A 19,638-nucleotide genomic window follows, 5' to 3' on the forward strand; every position below is an offset into this window, starting at 1 on the left:
GTTGAAGATTTGCGGGTTGCAAAAATTGGTTGATAGGCGGAAAAGAGGTGATATGATTGAGACATTCAAATTACTGAAGGGTTTCTGTAAGATTAATTCGGAAGATATTTTTGAGAATAGGACTGGTGGTGGGAGGACTAGGGGCCATACATGGAAGCTGGGCAAAAATGTGGTTAGCAAGGGTGTTATAGAGCTAGGTTTTTTACTTGGAGAGTGGTGAACGAGTGGAATAAGCTGCCAGAGTCTGTGAATGAGTTCAAGGCGAGGTATGATAGATACTGTGTGAATGTCGAATAGTTGTTCTTGACATGATGTTAGGGCCTCCCTCGATGAGTCTGTCGACTCGTTGGAGTTGCCCGAAATAATAATAATATATTTCCACTCTCCATGGAGACTTTTAATGGAGGTTCATTCAACTGACAACATATTTATCATACTGAATCTTAAAATCCTTAACACTCCTTGCATTAACAACACATTCTGATAATGCGTTGCATTCACTGACAATTGTCCATGTGAAAATCTACTCCTCACAATCCTCTTCACCACTCTCTTACATTACTTCCAGGGATGGCATGTGGTTTTTCCCCCCTCTTGCCTTCTACTCTTTTTATAATCCCATCTGGATTAATCCAATAAAATCCTCTCACTAATTTAAATGTCTCTATCATATCACCTCTTTTCCTCCTATCCACCTACAAGTCTACAATCCACATTTCTTCAACCTCTCTCCATAGGCAGCATTCCAAAGTTCTGATATTGTCTTAGTCACTCATCTCTGGGCCCTCTCCAATGTTTCCACATAACACTGAAAACCAGATGACCAAATTTGAGCCCACAATAGTCCCTGGTCTGACCAGTGCTTTATACAGTGGCATAACCACTTCCTTATCCTTACATGTTAGAGTACTTCTTATAATAACTTTAACTTTAAACTTCTAAACCCTCTAAACTTTAGTTTACTGTCAACCATCATTCCCAAATCTCGAATTTCATCCACTTCCTGCAGTATGCACCATCAGTATAGTACACAGCCTGCATTCCAAGATGCAATACCTTGCACTTATTAATATTAAAACTGCAACTCTACTCCTTTTCAAGTCAAAGTCTATTCAAATCTTCCTGAAGGGAATTAACATCAGCAGTGCTACTTATAATTTGCCCTAAAATTGCATCATCAGCAAACAACTGAATATTCTCAGTTAGTCCACATGATATATCATTTCCAAAAAAGGTTAAACAGCAGGGGCCAAGAACAGAACCCTGGGGCATGCCACTGGTTACGCTCCTTTTTTGAGACACTACTCCATCATACACAACTTGCTGGTATCATTCAGAGGGTCAATCTCCAATCCATCTAACCAATATACTATCTATTTCCATCCTCTGCAGTACATCAACTTATCGTGTAGTAATCTATCAAATGCTTTTGCAAAGTCCAAGAATATCACTGTATATGATTCTCCCTTATCTAACACACTTGTTACCTTGTCATAAAATGCAAGTAAATTGCTAAAACAGGACCTACCGTTTACAAATCCATGCTGACCATAATAAAGAATGTCATGTCCATTAACCCAATCCTGTATTCTATTCCTAACCAAATCTCTCTAACACCTTCACCACAACTGCAGTTATACATACTGGTCTGTAATTGGAAACTTCTGTCCTAGAACCATGCTTGTGGATTGGTACTATTTTGTCTTCTTTCCACTCCTTAGGAACCCTACCCACCGCAAGACTTTCATTAAATAACCAGGTCAAGGACATAGCCAACTGTTGTGCACATTCCTTAAGAATATGTGATATGTCATCCATTCCCATGGCCTTATTAACATCTAACCCAATCAACACCTCCAATTCTTCTAATGCTTTCCTCTCTTCTATATATTGCACTGCATCATTTACACCAGTATGATATATTGATAAAGTGCTCATTCAATAATTCCACTATATTCTTTGTAACTGTTATTCTTCTGTCATGACTATCCACTAGTGTCAACCTGCCATAATTATTCTTTCTCTCGCTTGTCATATAGCAGAAAAATTCCCTTGAGTTAACTTTGGCCTGACCAGCCAATCTCCTCTCATACTGCACCTTTTCTTTCTTTCTTTCTTTCTTTACCATGCTTGTCACCTTCCTAGTCTGCACTTTATACTCTTCATGGATCCATTTGCCACCAAATGTCTTGTATCTCCTCCATAGCATTTTCTTTTCCAACACAGCTTGCTCGAGTTCATCATCCATTTCACTCCTACTCTATTTACTCGCTTAGCCCTTGGTGTGCAGTTTATACATTGCCTTTGTTAAATACTGCCTTGTGAATTTCCATGCACCGTCAACATCTTTTCTGCTCAGCTCTTCTACCTAGTGTACTGATGCTAATTGACTACTAAGTTTCCTATAATCACCTGCTTATACTTCCACATATATCCATTTTTGGCAGTAACCTTTTCTTGTTTCACCACTTCCCAAACATGTACCTCATGATCACTCTTGCCAATTGGTGGCTCAACACCTCATTAACAGCTACATCTTGAAGTTATCACCAAATCCAAAACATTAAAACCTCTAGTTGCTTCAGTCACATGCTGCTTAGAATATTTATCTCTCAGAAACTTGCTCTCCTTGTTCCCATACACTATCTCCTCCTTCCATTCTATATTCCTGTAATTAAAAACTCCCATCACGATTACTTTCTTTTTTTTACATGCCCAGTTTGCTTAAACATTTTGCAATCAGTATTCTCTATGTTTCCTGTCCTGTAACAGCATCCTGTTAGATATACTATCCTGTTAATTTCAACTTCACACCACATAGATTCAAAATCTGTGCATGCACTATCCATTAAAATCCAGCTTGTTTCTCACCAATTTGTCATTCAACAACTTTTCTTAAGTATGTTATAAATCATTTTGTGTCATGGTAAAATTATCATCAATAGTCCTGTTGGAAGAAGCTGTTAGGATGTTAAGTGGTGGTCATAACTTTGCCGTCACAACTAGACAAGTTCCAAAAGTGGAAATAATAGCTTCTTTGGATCGTGGAATATATGGACTGCCTCCAGTTATAGCTGATAACATCTCAATGTAGCTAACATTTTAACCAAATCCAAACCTCCCAAAAGCAATATGCTACAAAAAAGAAATAAATGCCTTAAAAGAGCTATACAATAATAACGATCTCGTGATAACCAACGCAGACAAAAGTATCACTACAGTGATAATGAATCAAAACTGAATATGAAAACATTCTTTTACAAGATCAGTCTACGTATAAAATCATAGAACATAATCCTTTAACTAATAAAAGAAAAGAGTTCATAAATTACCGAATAAAGTCACTTCCTGGCCTAAAGAATCTGAACAAAAACTATCCTTTTCATGTAAGACATTACACAAAATATATGGAGCACTAAAAATTCATAAACAATATTACACCCATAGGCCCAATTTTAGATAGTATAAACAGTCTCACATAAAAACTTGCTAAACATTTGGCTAAATTACTAGCCTCCCTTCCACAGGTAATACTTCCTCATTTATAAGAAATTCTGTTCACCTAAAAAGCATATTAAAAGACCGTATTTTTAAAAAGTTCAGGCATAATAATTAGTTTCAATATTACTTTGCTATTCACCAATGTACCATTAACTGAGACCTTTAATTTGTTAGTCACATTCCTCCACACACACACCACCAGACATATTTGAATTATGCAAATTTAAAGTACATGCTGGTTATTTCACATGGAAAGGGAAGATATATAAACAACTAGAAGGGACAGCCATGGGCTCCTCCCTTTAGCCAATTTCTACATAGAACACTAAAAGAACCAAGCAATCAACACAGCCACTCTCAAACCAGTGGTTTGGTTATGCTATGTTGATGTGTTTGCTGTTTGGCTGCATGGTCCAGGCACATTAAAGACATTTTTATTGTATTTACATTGCCAACAACACTCTAAAATCCATTTTGCAATGGAAAACTCCTATATATTAGTCACATGCCTTCCTAATGGTTCGTTATCATTTTCTCTTTATACAAAACCCACACATACTGGAAGGTATTTGCACAAACTATCACACATCCAGCTGAACAATATGGTATCCTAAAACACTAACTCACATAGCCAGAGCCATCTCTTCTAATGATAATGCTTTTAACACTAAACTTCTTACCTGTGCCACACCTTTTTAGCCAGTGGCTATAATCCCCTCCACCCAAAAAAATACTAAATGCCCTCCTCAAATCCCCTTTGTCACTTAATACATGAGGCCATAGCAGAACTGTTACCATCCCATATTTTCGGGGCGACATTCGAAAAGATATCCAGAGCGCTTAATAAATATCAGCTCCTCACCACATTTAATCCACATATCAAATTGACAACCCTTATCCATTCACCTCACGCCAAACTCTTCTATATCACATCCAGGAGTGTTTGAAGCTGAATGGAAAAAAACAAAAATGCTACTCAGAAGTCATAAGTCAGAGAGACTGTTTTTGTAATCAGCAGCAGCTTTAAAACATCTTCCAAACCCTCAGTGAGGATAGCTGTATCAATTTACCAAAAACTTGAGAGACAGTCATTTTAAGATCAAATTAATACTTATTAACTCTCTCCTTATATAGCAATAGATGGCATCAATTAGGACTTTAGTTCTTTGTATTGTCCATTACAATTTTTAATGTTTCTCCATTGTGGACTCATTATTGCTGTTTGCATACTGTGACAAACTGTTCTTTGTGCTCTGAAGATGCTGTGTATAACACCAGTGAAATATCAGCAAATAAATTAAATAAATAAATATTATTCTCTTATTATTATTCTTCAATTGTAAAAATACTGTTCAAATAAATGAAATAGTGAGCCTCTATAACTCGGTCAATATCACGATGACTTTGGTTGGAAAGACTGAGTTTAAATCCTCTCCAGGACATGAACCTTTATCAGGGCTTTTCAAGTGATGATGTATTAACTGGTCTCATACAGAGGTGAAAAGATTTTTTCTTCTGGAAACTTGGATTTTTCATTCTGAAAAACAGACATTAGGCCAGAAGAACAAATTCAATTTACAAACATAGTTGATGCAGTTAATCCTAACTGCCCTGTCATAAAAGAAGCAGAGTTACTTGACCATGACAGGCTATTGAGCTTAAAAGGAATGGGAAGATGGGATGTGAATCTTGCAGAGAAATCTGAATTTTCTGGGAATAATTTAAAGCATACTTAAATATGACTAAGAAAAGTTGAAGTGAAAATTGGTGTGGAACATGCTGAATATGGGGTTGCCAAGTCCAGATTTCTGTATGTGGTTACACTGCATCATCTGGCATTTTTTGTAGTGTATCCACTGAGAAGTTTTTACACTGTCCTTTTTTCAGCATTTCAGATTGAATTTCATCTGCTCCAACCTGTCTTTTTTGCATTTCAGGTTTTTGATGGCTTTTTTACAACTGTTGTATCATGTGTTACTCCATCAAATAGTCTTTCAAACTTACTCTGCCATGTCCTTAGTTTTTATATTAAGTTTTATGACTTTTTATTCTTTTGTGTGCAATTCCTTTATTTCTAAGCTTTCTTAGTAGCCATGAAATATTTTGCCACTTCATTGATATCTTCTGTTTTTTCAGAATTTTTTTCCAGTAACTACTGTTAGCTGCTTTCACAAATAAGTTTCTCCATAATGCAGTCACACTTACGTGCATTTCTTTGGTCAGAAAGAGCTAAGTTCGAATCCTGTCTAAGACATAAAGAACCTGATATAATGGCTTTTCAACTGGAAATGAATTAATTATTCTCACAGAGGTAGCAGGGTTTCCCTCATAGAAATCAGGTTTCATCTCACAGAACAGTCATACATTGGAGAACACAAGAAATTAACAGACATGGTCTAGTTGTCCCAGCCATAATTCCAAATAACTCAACTTTTACAAATAACATATATGAAATTCCTTTCTATATTTTTCTCTAAGATCACATTCTGACTTACATTAACAGAAATTGTTATAAAATTTCTGTTCTGCAGACTGCTTCTTTGCCTTCATGTATCCATCATGGAGTTCATTTTCTGTCTTCTCTTCCTTCTTATTTCTTCTTTCTTGTCTCACTAAGTCAGTTGATGATTTCTTTACAATAGTTGGGATTTCTGAAACTAAATTTCATGTAGCTCCCAAAATTGCATATCTATATAATAAAAGCCAAGCCTTGTGGAAATGGAACATCCCTAGTGTAGCCAATCCTAAAGTCCAATGGTTCTAATAAGTTAAATTCATAGATCAATATTTATTTTGAAAAGAATACTGATGCAACATGTCCCTATGTCCTTGAAAGGAAGAATAATTTCCAGACTTGTCAGAATAGCAAATTTGGTTACTTTTAGGTTTTTATGTGTATATTATTACTGAACTTACAATGGGGCCAAAAAAAAAGCAGAAACTGAAAATGATATGGAAAATGAAGACCAAGAGATGCACCTAGAAAAAATAGGAGAAAAAGATGCACCACAATATTGTTACAAATTTAACTGTCAACTTGGATGCAGTACTAGCTATATCAAATCCATTTATTCTTTGAAACTACACTTAACTGAACATTACTGCAATTTCAATATCATCATACTTGATCATACAAAGAAGAAATACAAATTAACATTAGCAACATCAATATTGTTGCACTGTGGATGTTTTATCATTTCTGCTGACTCTTTCAGTGCACTTGAGTAAAAACTAATCTATCTGGATAATTTCACTTCACTACTACAATATTGTTTTCATTTGCCAGTTCTGATTTGTGTTTTCCTTTTTTTCTCCATGTCTTTGAAGTGTTTGGACATGCATATCTCTCTTGACTTGCCTGTCTGTTCTATGTAAAACAACTTATAGGTGATATTGTAATTGTAACTCTGATAGTACATGTACAGCTTCTACTCTGTGCACATCGGTGAACAAATTAGTAATATCCTGAAAAGAGTAGGTCAGCTGGTTCTACTGCAAGATCTTTACAAAAGATCTTGTATTGAAGTGTACCAGGTTTCTTATAAGTGACTTTGACTTGCCAATATAAAGGCTTAGCAGGTTTGCTGGATACCTGGTTAACAAGGAAGTTGGAGAATACCTAGCATCTATAATGATTCTTAGTGGTATGCCTTGCTCGTGTATTTTTTGGAGCTCCATAAATTTTTGGGACCAGGGAATGTCTTGATATGAGACATTCCCTGTTCTCAAAACACCAAAAAAAAACACCTTTTTTTGGTGTTTTGAGGCCAATTAATCATATCCTTATCATATTGTTAGTTTTGCTACATGGCCCTGTCAGGTTGAAGTCAAGTTTTGTATAGGGATTTAATAGAATTTGCATTTTATTCCACGTATTCTAGATACCTGGTTAACAAGGAAGTTAGAAAATGCCTAGCATCTATAATTAGTCTTAGTAGCATGCCTTTCTTGTGTATATTTTTTTGGAGCTCCATAAATTCTTGGGACTAGGGGATGTCTTGATATGATTTTTGATGTTTGGAGGCCAATTATCATATTGTTAGTCTTGTGGCATTGTCCTGTCAGGTTTTGCATAATCATTTGTATTGTTTAATAGAATTTGCAGTTTTTCCATGTATTCTTATCTGCTTTCAAGACTACAATGTTTTCATCCTGCTTAATATTCTGTAGACCAATCATTCAATTTCTTTTGAATGAAGTGTTTTTGCCTGAAAAAAATACTCTCAAACCAATAAAAATTCCAGTCATCTCATGGTATCATGGCAACCTCATAACTTATTTCCTGTTTGTGATATGATGATGATTTTTGATTAGCCAGCATACTGCAACTTTGTCGTGTATATTACAAGTTTTTATTTTCTTTTTTAGTTCTTAATCTTCTTATACTTCTTTATATTTGTGCTTATTTCAAAACTTAATGTTTCATTGTATCATATCCATCATGTGAGAGATTTTGAATCTGATCATGCCTTGTGGAAGGGCAGCCTGCTTAGGCAAATACCAGAGAAAGAAGGCAGGCTCCCTCTGCTGTGAAGAAGAAAGTTCAATTAGACAGATAATTGGAGTGAAGGAGCAAGAAGAAAAGAAAGAGATATAAAAGAAATAATAATAATAAATAAAAAAAGAGGGGGGCCTGAGTCTACAGATAATATAACAGGTGTATATCCGTCATATCTATAGATGTATATCTGTTGCATATTAGAGTAGGAGTAAGAGAGAGAGAGAGAGAGAGAGTTATGGGAATGATAGAAGAGAAGAGAATAGGAGAATCAGTGACAAAGGCAAGACAATGCAGGAACTAGGAATGGAGAAATAGGACAGAAGATAAGTGTGAGAACAAAGAAAGTGTTAGAAGAGAGAGAGAATGAGGGATGCAGGTGAGCAAGGAAGAAACAGAGTGGTAAGAGGTGATGTATGGAGACTCGATGATCCATGGCATGCAAGATAGAATGCCAGAGGAGTATTTGCCTGAGGGAATAATAGTGTGAATATTGCAATTAAGCGAGGTGAAAGGGTGGATGAGATGATTGTGATGCTAGGCACAAACGACTTGAGAGGCAATCTGAATTGGGTGGTAAGAGATCTAAGGTTCATGCTTGAGGTTGTACAGAAGAAGACAGAAAAGATAGTGAGTGTGTTGCTCAGGTATGATAATGCAGAGCTGCAGAGAAGATCAATAATCAATAGTATAATAGCCAGACTGTGTCGAAAGAGAGGCTTTGATTATTTGGATGCGTGGAGGACATTTGAGAACAGAAAGGAACTATATGCGAGAGATGGCTTGCATTTGAATGTAGAAAGAAGTAATGTTTTGTAATCATAAAAGTAATTGTTTTCTGAACAAGTCAGTGTTTCAGTGCAGAGAAACTAGAATTATCAGGGTGAATGGTGGTAGCAAGGGTGGCCTCTTGCGGGAATAGTTGCTTGGGAAGAAGGGGAATACATTGTGTAAGGCAATCCAATGGAGTCTTGGGAAGATAATGATAAGTATAGACACAGTGAAAATGCCTTGATTCTTTATACTAATGCCAGGAGTATTCAGAATGAAGGAGATGAATTGGTGGCACTGATTGCATCAGCCTGTCCAAGGATTATTGGGATCTCTGAGATGTGGTTGATGGAAGATGATATAATGATAGGAATAGAAATAGCAGGGTATAGCATTTTTGACAGGATAGGAAGGGCAAATGCAACAGTGGAGTACTGCTTACAATAAGTGATGAGGTATTTCCTCTCAGAGTGAATGATTTGGAGTGCAACGGCACTAATGGTTTTGAAAGCATATCGTGTGAAATAGAGATGAGCAGGACAGGATATTTAGTGGGGTGTTGCTATAAGCCAGAGGAACATAGAGGGTGAAGACATCTCCTTGTCTTCCTTGGTGAGTCTTCCTACAGTAGTGTAAATTGGGAAGAGAAAACTGCATGTAGTAGTTAGGAAGTGGAATTTCTGGAATTCTTAAGGGACAAATGTCTTAAACAACATGTAGTAGAAGGAACACGAGGTTCAAAAGTTTAAGATTTGGTCATAGCATCAGATGATCTGATTATAACTGAGATGGTATCTCTGCCCCCAGTTAGAGCGTGTTTGATGCCAAGATGGCAAGGAAAAACCAAGGTCTTGGTGGATTGATTCAGTCAGAAGTACCTTAGAAGAACAAAATGTTAGACATGACAATATTGGAGAGCTGACAAGTAATAGACTAATTTGGAGGAAAATTGTTGATAGGAGATTATTAATAATGTACACTTAATCATGTAGTACTGTGATAGTTGGCTGAACAACTCTTGATGTTTACATATCAGGAAATTGATGGTGATGATACTTATTTTCTATTTTGTTTTCAGGTATTCGTATGATGTTACCAAATGCATGTTTAGCGCAGGGAACATTGCAGAAAAATTAAGAATATCTAAATTTAACTGTGAAGGAGAAACTGTAGTTGATCTTTATGCAGGTTTGTTTTCTTGTAGTTCATTATACTTAAATATTCTAGAAGTAATATTTCATATAATGATGTAATTTTAAAGTTGGTTAAGTTTCCTGAGTATGTATTTCTTCAATTGTACTAGGAGTTGTTAATTGGAAGCTTTTTTGGTATAACAACACAAAAAAATAAAGAAATAAAATAAACAAATAAGATATTTATTTTGCTGCCAATGTTTTGATTTTTCTGCCCACATCTTCAGACCACACAAAGTTGAGTACTGACAATCAGTTATTAGTGGGAACAATTTAAAGTTATAATAGATAAAAGAAAGGAACCAAAATCCCAATTGGTGTTTGTTTGGTTAAGATAGTGTAAAGAAACTGACAACGGGTGTTAAGTTAAAGTTTGTCTCATTGACTGTCTCTCAGGTGTTCAGTAAATTAATGTAGCAATATTTATTCAATTTACAAATTTTTCATCAATGATAATTCCAAAAACAATCTTCAACATGTAACTTTTGTGTAGCACTTTGAATTCCTCCCCTAACTCCATCTAATCGCTGTGTGAAGAAGTATTTGCAAGTCTCAGCTTGTCATAATGATGGTAAGAAATTTATTTATGTTCTCTGAAGTAGAACGTCCTGAATGTGCATAATAAGCCAATTCACAGGTACAAGACATTTCATAGTGATGCTATAAGGATGCAGAGAGTGAAGGTGAAAAAAGATGTTTATATGGATGGTACAAATGATTTTGCAGATGATGTGTGGTATGCAAGGCAATATGAAAGAGTTGTTAGTACATGCGAATAAAAAGCATGAGAAATCAAAGTTCTGTCTGTTGCCATGGTATGATAGAGGGGAGCAGAGATGGAGAGCTCTGTGAATAAATCAATGTGCACATTATGCAGGAAGAATGCTGTGAGTTTGTGAATGTGTGGAATGAGTTTGATGGAAGGAAGGATTTATATAAGAATGGCCTACATTTGAATGATTTTGGTGTTAGGAGTCTTGAGAAAGTGTTGTTCAATGAGAATTTAGAAGTGCAGAGTCAGCGAAACTAGAATGTTTGGGAGAGAGGGCTGGTGATTGTGGATCTAATCAACCTAGGGATTAGTAAATAGGGGCATGATCACATGATGCTAAATGTAGCATTGCAGGTTCTCAACTTGAGTGATCTAAGCAACATGAAGTGTAAGGGAGAGTGTGGGATGAAGGGGTATTGCAGTGTATGTATACTAATGCCAGTATTCAAAATAAGGTCAAAGTATTTGGCACAGGTTAGCTCAACTTGCTCAAAAGTGATAGACATTAGTGAGACCGAATATAGGAATAGAATGCAAAGAGAACAGAATGGAGTAGGGGTTTTTGTTAGTGATAGAAGAGGAATTGGAAGCCAAAAAAAAAAAATAAAAATAGTAGTGCATCAGGAGGACAGGGATTGCAGAGGGAGGTTCATTTAAGTCTATCTGGTGTGAGATAGAGGTGGGGGGGGGGATATGATAAGCATTGGCAAATTAGCACTGAGTGCAGGTAGAGTAATTATTATAGGAGATTTCAACTATGGGAACATAGATGACAGAGGAGGAATTGTCATATGGGGGGGAAGAAAATGGAATTTATATACTGCTGAGAGATTACCTGAAACAGTAAATAATGGAAGAGACACAAAGTTCAAGAGCTCTGGATCTGGTCATAGCATCAGAGAGTTATACTATAAATTACAGATGCCAAGAAGTTATATTCTTGTTTCATCCTTAATCCAAGTGTGAGCAAACAAAGTTTGTGTGTGAAGCCACTTCACGACTGGACTATTTGTATGAGGGTGGTCTGAAAAGTTCTCAGCCTCACCCATAGATGGCAACACTATTGGCAAGATTTTTTTTTTTCTAAGTTGGTACATCTGTCATAAGCATCCATGTGAAATTGCAAGTCATACTGTCAAGTAGTTTGTTTTATACAGCTGTCTGAAGCAAAAGTGTTGTCTGTATCCCTTGAAATGGAAAACTGTAAAAGAAGGTTTAACACCAAAAGAAATTCATTCGAAGTTCATAAAAGTTTATGGGCACTCCGTTTTCCAGCAGGAAAGGTCATGGCATCATCAGTGTTTGAGGATGCTAAAGGCATTTTGTTTATTATCTTGAAAAGGATAAAACAATAACCAGAGAATATTATTCCGATCTTTTAACCAGTTTGCAGAAGAAAAAAGTCATCTTTCATCAGGACAATGCACCTGCCCACAAAGATGTTTTGGTAATGGGAAGATTAAGGGATCTGCACTATGAATTGTTGGAACCTCCACCCTATTCCCCAGATTTGTCTCCCTCTGACTTCTATCTCTACCCAAAACTAAAACTTCCTTGCTGGTCAGTGTTTTTCTTCGAATCAAGAGGTGATTTCAGCTGTAGAGGGGTATTTTGAAGATCTTACTGAGAACCACTACAGGGACAGGATAATGGCGCTGGAATAAATGTATTAGTCTTAAGGGAGATTATGTTGAAATATAAAAATAATTTTGAAATTATAAATTCGTTTTTTCATTGTTAGGCCAAGAACTTTTCAGACCGCCCTCATATGTTTTTGCTTTGTTTTTTATTAAACAGTGGAAAATATTTGATATCTCATGTTAATAATAAAAAATTCTATTAATTTTAATTCTTCTTTTTCTCTCAAGATCTAGGCTATAAGTCTGTTTTTTCATCATCTCAAGAATTGAACTTTGATTTTCTTTCTAGATCTTTATTTCTTTTCCCTTCAGGTTTATGTTGAATTACTTTCTTTTTATTAGTCTTCCCTCTTCCATTCGTTTGGTATTCTTTTATTTTATCATTTACTGCACATTCCTTATTTAGCCATTTCATATTCTGTCCATTCTTGTACATCCTTTAAGTAAATGAAAATAGAATATGTCTACATACATGAGTGAATGTATTCATTAGCTGTTTCTATCCTACTTTTACCTCTTTTTTTTTAATCTTTTATCTCTCTAACTTTCCGAAGTCATATATTATTGATAAAACTTCGTGTTTCCTTCCTTCCTTATGTTATTTGTTGCTCGTCTTACTGTATCACAGATTACTTGGAAATGGTATAATTTATTATCTATCTATATCAAATATTACATAACCTCCTAACTTTTGAAAATGTGTTACTTGTTCTACTGCTTGGTTTTCAATTACTATTTTAGTTCATATGGAATATTTACCAAGGACATCTAAGGAATCAGCTGAAATGATCAAACATCCTCAACAGTACAACAATAACAAAAAAAAAAAAAAAAAAAAAAAAAAGAGTTGATTTTTATACAAACACACACACAGTTACCAGTAGTTATCAACTACTGGTAACTGTGGACCATGAACTGGCAAACAACTTCACAGCAAATGTGCACTTTTCATTGTTATTCCTGTTTATATAAATATTTCATATGTTATAACCTGTTTTAGTCTATTCACTTATTTCTTCTGATGATGTGAAACTCAACTTCACCAAACTAGTCTGAATAGCTAGTAAAGTATTCTCTCCCATCTCTTTCTTTCAGGTGAATGGTACAATTAAGGATTATGGTCTGTATATCATATTTCTGCATTTGGCTAGTTTCAAGAAAACCAACACATTTATTTGTCCTCACTCCACAGAAGCCTATACAATGATGTACTGATTATGTTTTGATGTCAGTATTTGTATGCAAGCTAGTAATGGGAATAGTAATACATTGTCTATAAAGTGGCTGAATGACATGCTATTCTGAGTTTACTTAGATCCTAATTACTGTAAATTATTTTATTTTGTATGTTTTTCTTCAATAAAGAATGAAAAATATATGAAAAATTATTTATCCTATAAATTTGTAAATATATCATGATGGAAAGTGACCTAGAGGTAAACTGCAGATGTGCTAGAAGGATAATATCCAAAAAAAGATTTAGCTAAGGTGGGAATTCAGGACTGGAATGAGAGAGCTTAAGAATAAAAGGAATGAAGAAATTGGTATATGCAGCAAATAACCTTAAGAAGTTCAGCAAGCTGAAGAAGATTCATTACATAAACAACTCACTACATACTTGCATGTGGAAGATATTCATACTGACATCTCTGATACCATGGCAACTCTCAGCTAGTGATCTTGAAAGCTGGTTAAATAACACATTTTACTTTAAAAAACTGGCTATATAAAATTAAGGATTATGGTCTGTATATCATATTTCTGCATTTGGCTAGTTTCATGAATCTGTAATGAAAGTCTGACATTTGAGAGGGCATGACTAAAATCTGATGTGAAGCAATTTCTCTGAAATGTTCCATCTTTTTGGAAGAGAGAGAGAGATTGAAGTCAGATGGAGCTAGGTATGATCTACATGTGGTGCAGCCCAGATCTGTTTATCTTCAAGTTTGGTAATGTTTTAATATTTTAATATATAGAAGTCAGAATTTATGGTAATGCCAGTAGACATGCACCACCACCATTCACATTATGAGGATAGTGCCAATCTTTGCATTATAGTATATGCATTGCAAAATAGCAAACGATACTGATTGTTTACATTCTCATAAATATTAATCATTTATTCACCACTGATTGTCTGTAAGTAATATATTATCTGTAGTTGGAAGTTCAGTTACTGCGTGCTACCTAACCTGTATTGACATTTTCTTACACTGCTATAATTCAAAATCCTTTAGTTACAGAACTGTAAAATTTCACACCAAAGTGCAGGAAAGGCTTTCAAATGGATTCAATTTATATTACTAGGTGGATTTGTTTTGCATAAGGGCTTTTTAACTAAAAGTGAGTTAGTTCATCTCATACAGAGGTCACAAATGAAATTATAAAGAAATCTTGCCATTCGCATTGTAATTTCTATGTACATGGAACTTTTTTAAAGTCCTGACAGAAACTCAATTAGTAAACACATGCAGATGACATCCTTCTAACAAGTGACTACATATTAGAGAAACTACATATTCAAAGAAATTTCTGACACATGTCTCCTTAAATGGTTACAATACATTCATTAAGCATAATGCTAACCACTTTATCCTTTTAAAGTTACGGTTTTAGAAGCCAAGTACACTTGGCCACTTTCTTTTATGTGGTTCCCACCCATGAAAAGTTATTAGTAAAGTATAGTACATTTGTATTGTGGGTGGGCTAAGGATTTTTTTTTTTTGTATCAGTTTTATATTTTTTTTGTAATTTTTTATTTATTTTCATAGTCTGGAAACCCTGCTCTAGAGACCAAACATGGAACTTTTTTAAGCCACTTCAAGCTTCTAATAAGTGGGATGGGAGGGGGGTCACACTGGATGATGAAATTCGTCTCGTGCCTAAAGACGAAGACAATCACCAACATCCATGCTCACAGCAGTATTCAAACCTGCGACCTGTTGGTTGAAGAGCAGATATGCTAACCACCCGGCCAACAAATGTAAGGGTCTATAAAGACCAGTGATGATAATGTATATCTAGATGTCCCTCCTCACTAACACTGGGTTGTAGTGCTCTTTCTAAATAATGCCAATGGTGTCATCACACTTAAGAGTCCACAATAGTTATTTTCAGGCTTTTATATTCTTAAATGATCCAGTATCAGATATATTATTGTATTCAACTTTTATTGCATTAGTCACTATTGATGTTATGAGGGTGTTATTTATTTTTCTCTTTGAATATTTTTGTTGCCATTAAAAGCAAAATGTATACTTTTTTCCTAGTTTGTATTACCAAGCCATCATTGTCACATTTTATCATGCTAGTTCTTTTTTTTTAGCGCTGCTGTAATTCTTCTATAATGAAATTAGTTTTGTATTTGCATTATTTTCTTTTATAGGTATTGGATATTTCACTTTACCATATATTATCCACGCAAAGGCATCAATGGTTCATGCTTGTGAGTGGAATCCTCCAGCTTTGGAAGCTTTGGAAAATAATTTGATTTTAAATGGAGTAAGAAATAGATGTGTAATACATGCTGGTGATAATAGAAAGGTATGCAGACTTTATATTGTCTCTGAACTTGTGGTTCATGTTGCTTCTTTTTGTAATCTTTGATGTAAAGAGGTAAGCAAAGCTTTTATGCCATGGGGCTCCATAGCATAAAAGCTTTTGTTATCTTTTTATATCAACAGAAAGGTATTTTTAGTCTTCCTGTCTCTATTGAAATTAAAATAAGAACTAATTGTAAAACTGAAATTATAATTTAATACTGTGTCCTCTCAACTATCCAATCCTCAAGTAACAAAAGGCTTAGCATTCAAGGATCAAATAGAATTAGGCCTCTAATGGCTCGGTGAAGTACAATATATGACCTGGCTCAGTCAACTTTCAATCCTTCTTTGTGATGTGGTCCCTTTCCACCCAGGATACTGGCAAATGTTCAACAAGGGGTTGCATTCCTGTTTGGAGGAAATGCCTATTAGACCTTGCTGGCCATCAAATAATCCACAGGACCAAAGCTGATGGTAATACATCAGAAAGTGTCCTGATCAGCTGTTGTATAATTCTGCTCCCACCCCCTGTCTTGCCTTCCTTGCACTCCTTTGGAACTTGATCCAATGTAAGACTCATTAAACAAATATGCCAAGGCATGACAACTGGCATAGTCCCTCAAAATATGCAATATATCATCACGTTTGCTCAGGTCCCCATAAACCTTGTTCAGTCAGGCTCTCTTCCTCCCCTTCCATTGCGCTCTCAAACTCAAACTATTAATGCGTTTCTTGAATTGTGTATGGATGTTGATCAGTAATTGCCCGTGTTCATGGTTAGAGAAAAAGGAATTATGGTGTCTAGTTTGGAGCAGCACCTATGAAAATACTTATAATAAAAAGATAATACAGAACATTGACATCTATGAGAAAGTGAATGGAGAAAGATGAGCCCTCTGCCAAAACTATTAAGTAGATATTGTCCTCTTCAGGATAGTAATGAAGATTAATACAGATGTCCTTAGTGCACCACCCCAAATATGGGAAGAATATTCTAAGGACAGGTGGATTTTGGATTAATAGTTGTGCAGATGAAAAGCAGCATGTTGAATGAAAGATACATCCATATCTTCTTTAATGTTAAAGAAGATATGGATGTAAACGTGTTTATGGCTAGATGTGAAAGTCAATCTAAGAAAAAGAAATATACTATCATCAACAAAACTATGTAGGAATTGATTTTTTGAAATTTGAGAGTAGGAAGAGTTTGAGTGAAAGCCCTGGGATATCCCAGCATTTACAGAGAAATCTGATGAGAATAAATCATCCACTGTAGTTGCAACTAATAGCCAGAGTAGAAAGTCATGACACAATCACAGAAAGGCAGAGGGAAGATCATCATATAATTGCTAAGAAGGTCTGTATGCCAAACATGATGAAATGTTTATCTGAGTGCTCTGGTTTTCTCAAAAATATTTTAAAGTTACCTTGAATACATAATTGAGAGTTAATGGCATTGTCATCTTTAATAGACTTGTGCCTTGTGAAAGGTCAAAATAATAATTAGTAATTAGATATTTTCATTTTCAAAAGTAATGAATATATTAAATAAGATTGTGATCCTCGCTGTATACGCATATCCTTGATATCATTTGCCCATTTTTATTAATTAACAGAGGATATTGTTGCTTTGGTTTGATTAATTCAAACTGATTAGAGATTAACAATTAGGAAAAATTGTGATGAAATTTACTTCATTTGGTATGTGTTAATTCAGCTGTCAAACACTTGAAACATCAAAGTGGCTTTTCTTAGTAAATAGATGAAGAGGCACAAAGCAAATTATCTAATAGCAGTTAATTTGTTGTTTTAAGGATACTTGCGACATAAGACTGAATGATATAATCACGTAATCACAAGAAAGATATTTATTTAACCAAATATTTCGGTCTGGAAATAGCAGACCATCGTCGGTGGTATTACAAGAACAGTTTAAAAAAAAAATATACAAGCTAGAATACTAACAATAGATCGTTGAAATTAGAACATGCCGCGTGATGTTATATCACTAAGTATGAAACGAAATATTTTGAAGTAGAAACATGATTGAATTTGCTATAAAAAAAAAAAAAAAAAAAAAAAAAAAAAAAAAAAAAAAAAAAATAATTAATGAGTAATCTTGATTAGGCTTTCCCAGATTTTTGATATAGATATGCAGTCATTACGATTCAGGTTGGGATGATGGAGCAAGGCCTCCACGCTTTCCTTGAACAAACGTTCGAACCTATAACGGGATCTATGTAAGAGGCGCGTTTTGGACCAAAGGATGCTGTGGTCAGTTTCAATCCCGTGTTGAGCCAAACCAGACTTTTCAGGTTTATTGTGAAGAATGGATGATTGATGTTCTTGGATTCTTTTTTCAAGAGAACGTCCAGTCTGTCCAAAGTAAGAGAGATCACAGTTGCAAGGAATTTGATAAACTCCAGGAAGAGATAAAGTTGAGCGTTTGTCTTTAGGAGAAGGAAAATGAGAAGACAATTTGTTAATAGGAGAATACGTAGCTGTTAAATCATATTTCTTCAAAATTCTTGCGATAGGTTCTGAAATACCGGAGATATAAGGAATAGGTACTCGACATATTGAATCTTTGTTGTTTTGTGGAGGATTATAAGATGTAAGAAGACGTTGAATACTTTTTTCAGAAAAGCCATTGAGTTTCATGTGTTGCTGGATAGTAGAAAGTTCTTTCTGTAGATAATCAAAAGTAGAACAATTAGTTTTGGCTCTTTTGATGAGACATTTTATAATTCCTGTTTTTTGACATGGATGATGGGCTGATTCTTTCAGAATATAACGACCTGTGAATGTTGGTTTCCTGTATACTGTAGTTGTAAGAATATTTGAAGATGATCGGATGAGGAGAACGTCTAAAAAAGATAACTGGTTGTTTTCTTCTAATTCCATAGTAAACTTTATGCGATGATGTAAGGAATTAATACTGTTTAAAAAGGAAGATAAAGTGGATAATCAATCCAATAGTAGATTGCATTGATTCTCCTACTTACCATATAGCCAAATATCTAGCTAAATTACTGAAATCTTACATTGGCAACTCGAGTTCTTTTTTAAAAAACTCCTCAGATTTCTTAGAAAAATTAAAAGATGTCTCATTACAACCTACAGATCCTATGGTTAGTTTTGATATAGAATCTTTATACACCAATGTACCTCTTAAGGAAACTTTAAAACTACTTGCTGACATCTTTCCTCAAGATATTATAAAACTATTCGATTTCGTTATACATTCTGGTTATTTCATATGTCAAAACAAATTTTATAGCCAAGTAGAAGGAACAGCCATGGGAAGTCCTCTTTCTCCAGCTTTAGCCAACTTTTATTTAGAACATTTAGAAAAAGTCCTCTTCACATCTAGTTTCCCTCTACCATCTTTTTGGGTAAGATATATAGATGACATATTTGCTATTTGGCCTCACAGTAAAAACACTTTATCTTCCTTTTTAAACAGTATTAATTCCTTACATCATCGCATAAAGTTTACTATGGAATTAGAAGAAAACAACCAGTTATCTTTTTTAGACGTTCTCCTCATCCGATCATCTTCAAATATTCTTACAACTACAGTATACAGGAAACCAACATTCACAGGTCGTTATATTCTGAAAGAATCAGCCCATCATCCATGTCAAAAAACAGGAATTATAAAATGTCTCATCAAAAGAGCCAAAACTAATTGTTCTACTTTTGATTATCTACAGAAAGA

General features: G+C 34.9%; 1 protein-coding gene across 1 annotated transcript in view; it reads left to right on the forward strand.

The window, feature by feature from the left end:
- LOC150096686 (tRNA wybutosine-synthesizing protein 2 homolog) overlaps positions 1 to 19,638 on the forward strand; it is a 60,097-nt gene that overhangs the window by 36,578 nt on the left and 3,881 nt on the right. The window contains exons 4-5 of the mRNA XM_090408332.1: positions 9,849 to 9,958; positions 15,761 to 15,918. Coding sequence (XP_090264458.1) covers positions 9,849 to 9,958; positions 15,761 to 15,918 — 268 coding nt within the window. The remainder of the gene's footprint in view (positions 1 to 9,848; positions 9,959 to 15,760; positions 15,919 to 19,638) is intronic.

The sequence above is a fragment of the Typopeltis vanoorti genome, chromosome 18 (assembly GCF_054136105.1).
Source record: "Typopeltis vanoorti isolate ZY-2024b chromosome 18, IOZ_Tvanoo_1.0, whole genome shotgun sequence".
NCBI lineage: Eukaryota > Metazoa > Arthropoda > Arachnida > Uropygi > Thelyphonidae > Typopeltis > Typopeltis vanoorti.